Raw genomic sequence first — 14,318 nt, 5'->3', positions numbered from 1 at the left:
AGAGTATTTTGTATCGTGGTCAAAGTGTGCTGGAATGTCTCTAATCTCGCTTAAAAAGGAAACTTTATTCTAGCATACTAAGTGTGTTCCAGTTAGGCTTTATTTTATTAGAAAGGCTTTAGTTTTATTTTATTAAAGGATTCTAAAAAATAAGCACTTTATTTCTTAAAATGTCACAATGCATTGTGTGGTATTTATACTTTTGTATCCAATCCAACCAGGTATGATGCAGCTAAAAATATGTCCAGAGAGCTTGAGAAACAAGCTACTAAAGTGCACATCGAGGCAGATGAAGCTGGTGATAAAGCTTTACTGATCTATGCCAATCTGACAAGCTTGCCTAAAATCGACACCAAAGCCTTAGAGGTATGTAGATCTCCGCATCATCAATAATACCTTTTTTAAACTCACTACTGTGGTTTGTAGATTAGAGTTAAACAGTACATTTGGATATCAGGATCTCCTTGAAATTGAAGCCACCTTGAAATTGTTTTGTTTTATTTCCACATACCTCGACTCCATCCTATTTCCCCCCCCCCGGTTAAATCCCTCCCTACCTATGTTCAAGCCACCTCACACACTCTTCGTCGATTCCAGGACGTCCGTTTTCTAGGCCCCCATTCCCTCATTTCACCATGGATGTCCAGTCACTCTACACCTCCACCCCCCATCAGGAGGGTCTCAAAGCCCTCCGTTTCTTCCTCGACTGGAGAACCAACCAATCCCCATCGACTTGATACTCTCCTCCACCTAGCGGAGCTGGTCCTTACCCTTAATAACTTTTCGTTTGACTCCTCCCATTTCCTCCAAATACAAGGCGTAGCTATGGGCATACGCATGGGCCCTGGCTATGCATGCCTCTTTGTAGGGTACGTCGAACAATCCTTGTTCGAGACGTACCGTGGCCCTATCCCCGAACTATACCTCCGCTACATCGACGACTGCATTGGTGCTACATCCTGCACCCATACAGAACTCACTGACTTCATCCACTTCACCACCAACTTCCATCCGGCACTCAAATACACCTGGACCATTTCCGACATTTCCCTACCATTTCTTGACCTCACTTATCTCCATCGCAGATGATAGACTACTGACCAACATCCACTACAAACCCACTGACTCCCATGGCTATCTGGACTGCACTTCTTCCTACCCTGCTTCCTGTAAGGACTCCATCCCCTACTCCCAATTCCGCCGTCTACGGCGCATCTGCACCCAGGATGATGTTCCACACCAGGGCATCGGAGATGTCCTCATTCTTCAGGGAACGGGGGTTCCCCTCTTCTACCATAGATGAGGCTCTCACCAGGGTCTCTTCTATACCCCATGACTCTGCTCTCACTCCTCATCCCCCCCCACTCGTAACAAAGACAGAGTCACCCTTGTCCTCGCCTTCCACCCTACCAGCCTTCACATGCAACAATTAATCCTCCGACATTTTCGCCACCTCGTGATCCCACCACTTGCCACATCTTCCCATCTCCTCCCCTGTCTGCTTTCCGCAGAGACCTCTCCCTCCGTAACTCCCAGGTCAATTTGTCCCTTCCCACCCGAACCACCCCCTCTTGCAACCGCAAGAAATGCTACACTTGTCGCTTTACCTCCCCCCTTGACTCCATTCAAGGACCCAAGCAGTCTTTCCAGGTGCGGCAGAGGTTCACCTGCACCTCCTCCAACCTCGTCTATTGCATCCGCTGTTCTAGGTGTCAGCTGCTCTACGTCGGTTAGACCAAGCATAGGCTTGGCGGTCGCTTCGCCGAACATCTCCGCTCGGTGTGCAATAACCAACCTGATCTCCCGGTGGCTCAGCACATCAACTCCCCCTCCCATTCCGAATCCGACCTTTCTGTCCTGGGCCTCCTCCATGGCCAGATTGAGTCCCACCGTAAATTGGAGGAGTAGCACCTCATATTTTGCTTGGGCAGTTTGCACCCCAACGGTATGAACATTGACCTCCAATTTCAGGTAGTCATTTACTTTCTCCTCCCCTTCTCAGGTCTCCCTCTTCCTTTCTTCTTCCCGCCCCCTCACCCTCACATCAGTCTGAAGAAGGGTTTCAGCTTGAAACGTTCCCTATTTCCTTCGCTACGTAGATGCTGCCTCACCCACTGAGTTTCTCCAGCATTTTTGTCTACCTTTGAAATTGTTTTGGATAATTTTCAACCAGATCATGAGATGCTAATGACAACGATATGCCAGACTGGGATTAGAAAAATGTTCACAAGACGGAGAGACTGCAATATAACCAATAGTTGACTGTATTTTACGTGACTAGATGTTGTGGGAAGTTGAGTGTTGAGTAATTAATTTGTAAACTGTATTTTGAAGTGGAATGTTCTGTCTGTTAGAATGATGCAGAAAAAATTATAAAGGATGCAGCAGATCTGGATGGTGAAATTGACCGTAAACTGAAGGATTATAATGATATGCGAGATGACCTGAAAGCCAAGGAAAATGAAGTGAAAAACCTCTTGGAAAAGGGAAAAACAGAACAGCAGGTAAAACAGCAGTTGGGCTTCTATGTAACCAATTAAAAATATAACTTTGGAAAAGCCCCTGTCCCACTTACGTGTCCTGGGCACGCTAATTACGTGACCTCGTGGTTGCGTTGAGGCGCGACGGTCCTGCGCGACTTCATGCGTCCGCACAGCTGTCTGTAGCGTGTGACGTCATTTGAAGATGGACACAAAATGCAGGAGTAACTCAGCGGGACCAGCAGCATCTCTGGAGAGAAGCAATGGGTGATGTTTCGGGTCGAGACCCTTCTTCAGTCTGAAAAAAGGGTCTTGACCCGAAACGTCATCCATTCCTTCTCTCCAGAGATGCTGCTGGTCCCGCTGAGTTACTCCAGCATTTTGTGTCTATCTTCAATTTTCTTGGCCCTGATCTGGGAGTAGAAGTGGGGGGCGGATCCGGACCGCAACGGCCGTGAGCCCCAGGCCGAGCTCGGCGATCGTTTGCCTGCTTCTGCTGCTGTTGGAGGTGAGACGTTGCGTCGCGCCAGGGTCTTGGGCCTGTCCCAATTTGGCCATCAGTTAAGCAACAGGCCGGTGGCGCACGAAGATTTCGTTCGCTACAAAGTTTCAGAGCACCGCGCGATACCGCGCATAACTCCATACCCCTCCGCGCTTCTCAGTGGGACCGGCCCCGCGTGGCCACACGATGCCCATGCACCTCAACGCGAAGACGAGGTCACGTAATTTGCGTGTGAAGGACACGTAAGTGGGACAGGGCCGAAAGAACAAGCATAATTAATTATCCAGCTTTCCTCACTTCATCTTCTCTCCCTTTCACTGTACATTTAATGACAGTGTCACAATAGTGAATGTTCAAAGGAATTTCTCTACTTCCAAAATCACCTTAATGTATTGAATGTTAATTGTATCTTCATTCTTTCCAGTAATTTATTTTACCGTTTAGTACTAAATGGATAAAGTCTTGGGGGCTATGCAGGAGAGAGTGAGAGGTTGTGCATGGCAATTGGCCTCCTAAGCCAGGCAGGCAGGACTGTATGTGGAATATGCAAGCGTTGATAAGTATATGACCAAAGGCTTATTGTCATATTCAAGATTCAATTCCTGCTTGTTTTCTGTAGAGCGCAATGGCCCATGAGCTAAGAGCTTTGTTCCAGATGCTCTAAATAAATGTTCATGTGCCAGTAAATTGTTGTTTGAGGAAATGCTCAGCATTGAATTTGGAAGAAAGTTTTGCAGAAGGTCTCCTGAGATAAATAATAGAAAATATTAAATGACATGCAGCACTAAGCAAAAATAACAAACTGGATTAGAGATTGAATTAAATTTCATAAAATACACAGGAAGTTACATTACAATTGGATCCTATTGATATGGGAAATTTACTGGTTGTGTTCCCAGAATGTTTCTGTTCATTATATTCGTAATAGTTCTTAATTTCCATTATATCAACAATCTGGCCACTCAAGGTGTATGTACTAGAAAAAGTAGCAATCTGGGGCTGGAAAATGCAGACTGAACTTTCAATGGCAAATGTTGTTCATTGTGATCAAGCTATTTTGAGATTTGTTAAGTGAAACTGGTTAAATGAACTTTGGAGAAATAAGCATTTAAGACTTAATTATTGGCACACATATCATGAAATGATTGGATTTGGTATGTCTATTAAGATATCTAAAACTAATTACAATAGAACTCAAGTTTGATTTATTAACCTGACATGTTGTTTGGTAGTTTTTTTTTCCTAAAAATTAATGGCGAAGAAAATATTCACCCTGACCTTTTTTTTCTACCCTAAAGACGGCTGATCAATTGCTTGCTCGTGCAGATGCTGCTCACGCTTTGGCGGAGGAAGCTGCCAAGAAAGGAAATGCTACCCTGCAGGAAGCTCATGATATTCTCAAAAACCTGAGAGGTGTGTTAAATTATATTGCTGGTTTAATAAAGAGAAATACAACCAAAACAAGTTTGACCAGAGAATGGTCAACCAAAGATCAAGTTGGCCTGTTGCTTAACTGGCATTAGTCATATGACGATGTTATGTACTAACCTCTTAAGAAGATATTGCAAACAGAAGAACTGAGCTAATAGGAACCCGAGTATCTTTAGGGCTCCAATTTCTCAAAAAATAGTCGAGTATACTAGCTTAGTGAAATTAAGTTTCAAAACCATTGCTGGGATTATGCTAATTAATGTCTCAATTTCAGACAAATTAGTAGAAACATTTTTGTGCTTCAGTACACCATCTCTTAAAACATTCCAGTGTGGCACTGAGACGTTGGAAGTGCCAACTTGCAAGTGAGGCATTAAAATAATGATTTGTCTGTGGATGTAAATAGGTACTATGTAGCAATGCTGAGGTACTAGTTCTCCAAGTTGTGAACAATAACATTTCTCAGTAATTGTATTGTCTTTATTCTTACATTAGTTAGATATCATGTTGTAAACTTTATGTAAAGAAGCTGCTTTTCTGTGGATTGCTTGGAATACCGTGAGCAGAAATTGGGCAAACAGATGTTGCCGGTGAAATTGAAGATATACAGCAGTAATACAAATTGAAACTATTTACACCCGCTCTTTTCTCAGGAGCTGCAGATTAGAGGTGCAAACTATATTACACAAATATTTACAAAGACAAGACAAAGAAGGATGCAGTCACAAAACTGGCAAGTGGGGTTAGTGCAGATGGGCAGAAGATTGACATGCATGTGTAGTAAAAAACTGCAGATGCTGGTTTAAACTGAAGATAGGCACGAAAAGCTGGAGTAACACAGCCAGTCAGACAGCATCTCTGGAGAAAAGGAATAGGTGACATTTCGGGTCGAGACCTTTTCAGACCATGTGATGGGCCAAAAGATGTGCTTGGGTGCTGTACTAACCTAGAACTCTGTTGTTATCAAGATATCATTGCATCCCTCTCTTTTCCCTGTTCTCATGACCATGTCACCTGGAGCATTTATATATTTTAGAAATTGAATAAATTTGGATTACTGTTCCAAATTACATTGGGGAGTAGACACCATTTTAGCTGTTCTTGCCGACGGTTAATAGGAATTCAATATTAATAACCAAGGGAAAATCGAAACATTGCAATTGTCAAATTAATTGTGTTTCCTGCAGATTTTGACAAGAGGGTGAACGATAACAAGACTGCAGCAGAAGAAGCTTTGAAAAAAATACCTAGCATTAGGAAGACTATTGATGATGCTAATGCAAAGACAAAACAGGCGGAGGATGCACTGGGGAATGCAAGAATGGATGCTTCTGAAGCCAAAAAAAAGGCAGAAGATGCAGAGCAAATTGCAAATGCCTTACAGCAGGTAAAATGTTAGATTTAGTGTAGACCTGTAATAAAGGAACATAAGCTTTCTCCTAGTTTATTTCTGTAACTGTAATTATATAGAGTGATTAATTGTGCCATTGCTAGTTTTGGTCCTGTAGTTTCACACGTCATCTTGCAGAGATTTGCAAGACGTATTTGAGTTAATTTAAAGTTATGGATGGGATTGGATGTGCATTGGAGCCCTGGACTTTCATAGGCTTCGATGTGTTTTCGTGTAAGTTCCCAGTTTGATTGATGTCGTCTCGATGTGTGAAAGTTCTCCCAGTGTTTTGTTTTGATATCAAGAGCAAATGGCTTAACTTCACCTCAGGAATTGTGTTATTTTGCCAATTTTAGGACTGTTGTACTGAGTTGTGAAGCCTAGTATTTCTAGATCTAAACCAAACCAAGGGTTGATGAGTAGGGCAAGTTGCTGGATAGTTGGTTTTTGAGTCAGTTGATCACATCTCTTGGAGCATGGAAGAAGGCCTTTCAGTCCTCTGTATCCATGCTGACTATCATTCTTTGATATTAACCCCATTTCCCAGCACGTGGCAGGTGCTGCTGTGTTTCTAATGCTCATCATAATACAGGTAAGATGTGAGAGTATCTGTCTTCACCATGCCCTTGGGCTGCAACACGCTTCAGGTTTCAAAAACTCTTGGTGAAAGAAATTATTCCATCAACCCCCTTCAAATCTATGCTCGATAATATCTATGCATTGGGCTCGGGAATGAGGATGCTTCCGGACATTATTCTTCTGATTAATTGTTTAATTTTTCACTCCCTTCCATGACTATTTGTATCAAGACAACATTCCCCTTTGTGACCATGGGATTAATTAGCTTTGTCTATTACATTATTGACTCACTGGTAAATGGCAGCTCTTCACTAACAGGCTTTGAGAAAGTGACGGTGGCCTACATCTTTAACCATTACGGTTTTTCTGGTGAACTATTCCCAACTTTGGTGGCCAGGTTGATGCTGAGTACTCGGTCCAGCATTATAGTTTCTTGTTAGAATGTTTGGTTACAAAACCACTGAGGGGCTTGGTAAGATGGCAAGCTGTTGCTAGGACAGGAATGGGATGGAATACTTTATTGTCACATGTGACTCGGCACAGTGAAATTCTTTGCTTGCATACCCAATGTATACAAATATTGTTGAGCACATTGCCGCAGGTTCTGGGCTCACTTACCTCAATGACTGATTTAATAATGCAGATTTCATCCCCAATTACGTTAATGAACCTGGTGAGTTTTTATGACAGCCTGGTAGTTTCGTAGTTAATGTTAGTAAGAATGTTTTAACTTAAATTGCACAGGTGCTGAGTTGATATTAAATACATTTGGCGGGGTTTACTAGTCCCTTACCTTAGCCACACCCTGCTGCTTTGCAAGCATGTAGTTTCAGTAAGTTGATCAGCTCATTTTTAATTATGACTTGCACAGACCCTTGCACATTTTGTTATAGAATGTTGGCTGTTTGGTGCACTGACTTGATATTAATGGAAGGAAGAAGGTTGTGCCTAGCCAAGATGTTACAATTTTATTGTGGAATATAATGCTACTATTGATGTAGGATCTCATTGGTGCCTAATTTTGAGCTACAAAGCATGTAGAGAATCTATTATATTTAACAGACATGCCGTGCCTCACATAGCAACGGTATCCTCAATGTGAAAAGGGACTTAGTCACAAATTACTGTGTGATATCTCCTACCAATTATTTCATGGGTAAACACATTTGCAACAAGTGGATGGTTAAGAGCACAATCAAGTGGACCTCTTCCATACCTTGATTCTCTTGACACCTGCTATAGGTCCAGTTTACAGCAAAATAACTCGGAACACAACCGAGCCCCTCTTGGTAATAAATAAGAAAAGGACACAGCAGCAGGCTGTTCATCTCCTTGGGTCTGCTCTCTCATTTGCAAGGATCATGGCTGATCTTCTATCTCAGCACCATTTTATGGCAATGACCAAAAACTCCCATGATTCTCTTAACATTTAAAAACTTGTCAATTCTTTTTATAGAATATATTCAGACTGAACCTCCACAATCCTACTGAATATGGGGTGCAAAAGAGTCATTACCTTTTGGGTTGAAAAATCAATTTTCATTTCTTTCCTTATTTTGATTCTGTTTCCCCCTGTTCTGTAGACTCCAGCCAAAGGAAATATCATCCCTGCATCTAGACAGTAAAGCCGTTTTAAGAATTGTGCGCATTTCAATGAAATCGCCCCCTCATTCTTCTGAATTTGAAAGAACTGGGCCAATCTGCTTAACCGCTCATCTGGAGAGGCTGTTTTGGGAGAGGCTGTGTGCTGAGCTCCATTTGCTGTGTTTGAGGGTAAATGCTGAGGCTTTAGCTCAAGAGGCTTCGGCGATGAGGCTGAGTAGGGTAGATGATAAGATGAGGCAGGAAATTTCCCCCCCCCCCCCCCCCCCCCCCACCAGTTCCCCTTCATTCTTAGTACACTGGGGCTGGGGTTTAGGGCAGTGATGCTTCCTGCAGCATATGGGAAGTCAATCACTTCCAGTATCCTTGATGACTTCACCTGTGGGAAGTGTGTCGAGCTGCTGTTCCTGACTGACCGCATGAGGGAATTGTAGCTACAGTTGGCCAGCCTGAAGACCATCCTGGAGAATGAGCATGTCATTGATACGATGTTTCGTGAGATAGCCACATCTAAGGTGCAGGCCGAAAGTAGATGAGTGACCACCGGGAAAAGGAGTGGGTGGAATTTGTGGCCATTCAACTCAAATAAATACTATTGAGGTGGGGTGGGGGGGGGTGGCGGACCAGAGGAAGACAGCAGAAGCTGTCAGCTCTATGGCATCAGGGCCTGGCTCGGAGGCACAGTAGGGAAGGGTGAAGAAATATCTCAGCATTGTTGCATGTTGACAATAGTCTATGTGCCTCGCGTTGTTGATTACCAGCCAGCTGATGGAAGCCATAAAGCTGCAGTCAAATTAAGAATAATCATAGCACCATTTTACTGGGAAGTTGCAATGATCAACTCATTTCAATTTAAAATTGTGGTCCCCTCTTTTAAGCAAAATATTTTTGAGCTGAAATTAAAATTTGAGGCCATTGCTTTTATTACAGAGTGCTGCTAAGACAAAACAAGATGCAGATGACACCTTTGACGATGCCATGGACTTGGAGGAAGACGTGACCAAAATGATGCAAAAGCTGGATACAGCAGAAGGCGAACTGGCTCTGAAAAAGGATGAAGCAGACCAAGACATGATGATGGCTGATATGGTTAGTGTCTTAACGTTTTTGACAACTCAATATCAATATTGTTTTTGACTTAATAGTACTTCAATATAATAAGACATTTATAAGCATTATTTTAGAATTCTAAACATAATCTCAAATTGTTTCCTCTAGGCTTCTCAAGCTGCAAAAGAAGCTGATGAGCAAGCAAGAAAAGCCAAAAAATCTGTGCAGAGTGTACTGAATACTATCAACAAGCTACTGGGCGAACTGGGTAAGTTTTACTGGAAGTCTTGAATATTCATCATGACATGTGGTATTTTGTATTTCCTGGTATTGAATGGCCTGGCAATCTCTTGATAGTTTAGTTTAGACTTACAGTCCCTTCGGCCCACTGAGTCCACACCGACCAGTGATCCCCGCACAATAACACTATCCTACACACACGAGGGACAATTTACATTTATACCAAGCTAATTAACCTACAAAGATGTAACTGTACATCTTCTAATGATGGAACTGAACATCTTTGGGGTGTGGGAGGGAAGATCGCAGAGAAAACCCACACTGGTCAAGGGGAGAACATACAAACTCTGTACAGACAGCACCCGGATTGAACCCAGGTCTCTAGCACTGTATATCAGGACCACATGTACCACATAAGAGATTAGTATGCAAACTTAAAGCACACGGTATTAGGGGTTCAGTATTGATGTGGATAGAGAACTGGCTGGCAGACAGGAAGCAAAAAGTAGGAGTAAACGGGTCCTTTTCAGAATGGCAGGCAGTGACTAGTGGGGTACCGCAAGGCTCAGTGCTGGGACCCCAGCTATTTACAATATATATTAATGATCTGGATGAGGGAATTGAATACAATATCTCCAAGTTTGCGGATGACACGAAGCTGGGGGGGCAGTGTTAGCTGTGAGGAGGATGCTAGGAGACTGCAAGGTGACTTGGATAGGCTGGGTGAATGGGCAAATGCATGGCAGATGCAGTATAATGTGGATAAATGTGAGGTTATCCATTTTGGTGGCAAAAACAGGAAAGCAGACTATTATCTGAATGGTGGCTGATTAGGAAAAGGGGAGATGCAACGTGACCTGGGTGTCATGGTACACCAGTCATTGAAAGTAGGCATGCAGGTGCAGCAGGCAGTGAAGAAAGCGAATGGTATGTTAGCATTCATTGCAAAAGGATTTGAGTATAGGAGCAGGGAGGTTTTACTGCGGTTGTACAGGGTCTTGATGAGACCACACCAAGTATTGCGTACAGTTTTGGTCCCCTAATCTGAGGAAAGACATTCTTGCCAGAGAGGGAGTACAGAGATGGTTCACCAGACTGATTCCTGGGATGGCAGGACTTTCATATGAAGAAAGACTGGATAGACTCGGCTTGTACACGCTAGAAATTAGAAGATTGAGGGGGGATCTTATAGAAACTTACAAAATTCTTAATGGGTTGGACAGGCTAGATGCAGGAAGATTATTCCCGATGTTGGGGAAGTCCAGAACAAGGGGTCACAGTTTAAGGATAAGAGGGAGGTCTTTTAGGACCGAGATGAGAAAATCATTTTTTACACAGAGAGTGGTGAATCTGTGGAATTCTCTGCCACAGAAGGTAGTTGAGGCCAGTTCATTGGCTATATTTAAGAGGGAGTTAGATGTGGCCCTTGTGGCTAAAGGGATCAGGGGGTATGGAGAGAAGGCAGGTATGGGATATTGATTTGGATGATCAGCCATGATCATATTGAATGGCGGTGCAGGCTCGAAGGGCCGAATGGCCTACTCCTGCACCTATTTTCTATGTTTCTATGTATGGCAGCAACTCTACCGCTACGCCACTGTGCCGCCCTAATAATGTCTCAGAGTACTTCACTCTTTTTATTGAGGGTGGGGGAACTTTTCCAACCCAATGGTTCATATTATTGCTAATGGCACTTAGATACTTGCCTCCAAATATTATTTTAAAAATAAGTAAGTAGGTAGTTTTGAACATATGAAGGGGTCAGAAGAAATGTTAGGGTTCAATAAATCAACCTGACATTGAATACTGTTGAGGATAATTATATTTTTATTGGCATGCACACACATTTTAATGTGATATGTGTATTAACAGATTAGAGTTTGCTCCATATTCCAGTGTTGAGCACTAGCGCTGTTTTTTCCAGAAGGGAAATAGCAAGTGGATCTTGGCTGCACCTTCTCGGTGACACAAAATTATTGTCCTTTTCAGTTTCAGGTTGTTGTTCAGTTCTCACCCGGCAAAAACCTATGATTTTACCATAAATACACACTGCTGAAAAATGTATTATCTGTGGGATGCCTTGGAATTAATCTCTTGTCTTTAACCAATTCAGTTTTTCAGCATGCTCCTAAACTGCCTCCATTTAGTGGTGAAATTATTTATATAGATTCTTAATAAAAAAAGGGGCATGGACTCAGATCCACGATTGGTAGCAATCATACAGACCAGCAAATTAATTTCCCCATCAGTGGCTGAGAGGTGTTCCTTCTATCCTTTTGGGAAGATCGGGTGTGCAGTTAAAGGATCGAAGATCGGTTGTGACTTTTCATAGCGATTGACTTCATGTTTATCTGCTCATCCTGGCAAGGCGTGAGTCGTATCAATAGAGAGACGGGGGCAGCCACTGGAAAAGTGCTTTGGGTTGTACTAACTGTGCTTTATCTCCATTTATGTCAACGTGACAAAATATCCTATCTACTTCTGAAAAGAGCACAGTTTATATTAAACTTTTAGAATGGCTTGTTAACACTTTTAGGACAATAAGGCCAAGTTGGGTTATTTTCTTCCACTACTCCATTTCCTTCCTCCTCTATACCCCCTCAGCCCCACAGATACATGTGAGCAAAATTAACGTTAGTAGATGGTTCGTCATGTGAAACTCTGTATTTAAAATTGATCTCACAAGAGGTTTCATGGGTTATTTAGCTTGACGTTTCAAGATAGCAAAATTATTTTTGAAAACACAGGTATGCACAGACATGATTGTACAGGATTTCAAAACTGTGTACCCACTGGATGTTAATTTCTGTGCTGTAATGGAAATTATAATTGATTTATTCTAGCAGTTAGCATGGAGCTATCTTTTGCTTAACGGGTTCATAGTTATATAGCACGGAAATGGGCCCTTATCCATGCCAACCAAGATGCCTGCTCTGTACGAATCCCGTTTGCCCATATCCCTCCAACCTTTCTGTGTACTGGACTGTAACATTTCTTTGGCAGCTCATTTATTAGAGCAGGGCTGCAAAGAAAAACCTGGGAACTATAGATCTGTAAGCCCGGCATCTGTAGTATTACTGGAAGGGATTTGGAGGGATTAAATATATGTACAGCAAACCCTCGCCATAATGCACCATGAGGGGGGGAGAGACTGGTGTCCATTATTGCCAATTGTAACCGAGTTAAGGGCCTGTCCCACCAGCATGCGATAGGATGTATCTAGCGCGACCAAACGTGGTCGCTTGAGGCGTACGGCCTCGCGGGGCCGGTCCCACTTCGATCGGCGGAGGCGTATCAGGTTGTGCGGGGCTCTGACATACCTAATGTTATCAGTTTAGTATCTGATTCCAGTTTAGTTTTAAGTATTTTAGAGAAGCTATCAAATATTCCCGCTATATGGATTTCAACAAGGCCTTTGATAAGATTCCAAATGAAAGGCTACTCTGGAAGGTTAGATCACATGGGATACAAGGAAAGCTCGCTAAATAGATACATAATTGATTTGATGGTAGGAAGCTTTTTGGTGATGGAAGGATGCTTTTTGACTGCAGGTCTGTGACTTATAGAGTACTTCAGGGGCTGGTGCTGGGCCCATTGCGGTTTGTCACATATTTCACGGATCTGTACAATATTATGTAAGGTGTGGTTAGTTAGTTTACAGACAACAGAAAAATGGATGGTGAAGAAAAAAATTATCAGCAGGATTTTGATCAGCTGGGCAAGTGGGCTAAAGAATGACAAACTGAGTTTAATTCAGACAAGCGCAAAGGTGTTGCTTTTTGTGACATCAAATCAGTGTAGGGCTTTCACAGTGAATGGTGGGGCCTCTGGGGAGTGTAGAAAAGAGGGATCTAGGAGTACAAATACATGATTCTTATAAGTGGTGACACAGGTGGACCAGGCGGTGGAGAAGACTTTTGGCACATTGGCTTACTGTCAGGGAATGGAGTAGTTAGTTGGGGCAATGATACAGTTCTACAAGACATTGGTGAGGCCACACATGGATAACAGTGTTCAGTTTTGGTTATCTTGCTAAAGAAAATATACCATTAAACTGGAAGGAGTGCAGAATGATTTACAAGGATGTTGCAAGGACTTGAAGGAGTGGGTTATAGGGAGAGGTTGGGCTGGCTGAGACTTTATTATTCCTATAAGATCATGAGCTCGTATAGAGTAAATGAGCATCATCTTTTTCTCAGGGTAAATGGGTATCAAGTACTAGAGGGCATAAGAACCTGAGGAGCAACTTTTTCACACAGAAGGTGGTGGATTTATGGAACTCGCTGCCAGAGAGTGATTAAAGAAGATACAAAGCATCATTTAAAAGGCATATGGAGCATAGATGGTCATCTTGTTGCACAAGGATGAGTGGAGATGAGGGACCTGTTTCTGTGCTGTATGACTCTGACTGTTTACCACAAAACAGAGTGTATTTAAAATTCAAACTAAGCATTGTTGTACCATGTTTGAACGGGACTGCTATCAACCACAGCTGGACATTTTTGTACTCCCATCATTAAATGATCCAATAGCATGAAGCACCTCCAACCATTGGTAACATTAGCTCCTGTGGGGGAAGGCATGCACCATTCCATCAGCAGTGATTTATAACCCATACCTTCTGGTTATTATATAGTTAGAGATTAGTGCACAAAGGTGTCACTATGTTGAGGTATGTTTTAATTTGTAAGCAAACTTCGGTTTTGGGATGGAAAGATTACAGCACTATCATTCATAATAAATCATTTGAATTGATACACATTAAGTTATTAGGGAAATGAAAGGATTCTTTACACACCTCAAACAGGACAAGTTTTAGAATTCACTTTTAATCTACATTGGTAAAAAGATCCTGTATGAGAAGATCTCTATAGTTTCAGTGTGAGTAAGAACTGTATCTACACCTCACCTCACCTCACCTCACCTTTCACCCCACCAGCCGTCACATACAAAAAGTAATCCTCCGTCAGTTTCGCCACCTCCAACGTGACCCCACAACTCGCCACACCTTCCCATCTCCCCCCATATCTGCCTTCCGCAAAGA

The 14,318-nt window shown here is 42.6% G+C and overlaps 1 protein-coding gene across 1 annotated transcript in view; it reads left to right on the top strand.

The window, feature by feature from the left end:
- The window catches only part of lamc1 (laminin, gamma 1), a 185,870-nt gene that overhangs the window by 167,960 nt on the left and 3,592 nt on the right, over nt 1–14,318 (top strand). Inside the window, exons 22-27 of the mRNA XM_055642147.1 lie at nt 222–366; nt 2,355–2,504; nt 4,281–4,395; nt 5,601–5,800; nt 8,915–9,073; nt 9,203–9,302. Of these exons, the coding sequence (XP_055498122.1) occupies nt 222–366; nt 2,355–2,504; nt 4,281–4,395; nt 5,601–5,800; nt 8,915–9,073; nt 9,203–9,302 (869 nt within the window). The remainder of the gene's footprint in view (nt 1–221; nt 367–2,354; nt 2,505–4,280; nt 4,396–5,600; nt 5,801–8,914; nt 9,074–9,202; nt 9,303–14,318) is intronic.

The sequence above is a fragment of the Leucoraja erinacea genome, chromosome 10, assembly GCF_028641065.1.
Source record: "Leucoraja erinacea ecotype New England chromosome 10, Leri_hhj_1, whole genome shotgun sequence".
Lineage (NCBI taxonomy): Eukaryota > Metazoa > Chordata > Chondrichthyes > Rajiformes > Rajidae > Leucoraja > Leucoraja erinaceus.
This window is presented reverse-complemented; position numbering and strand designations above follow the sequence as displayed.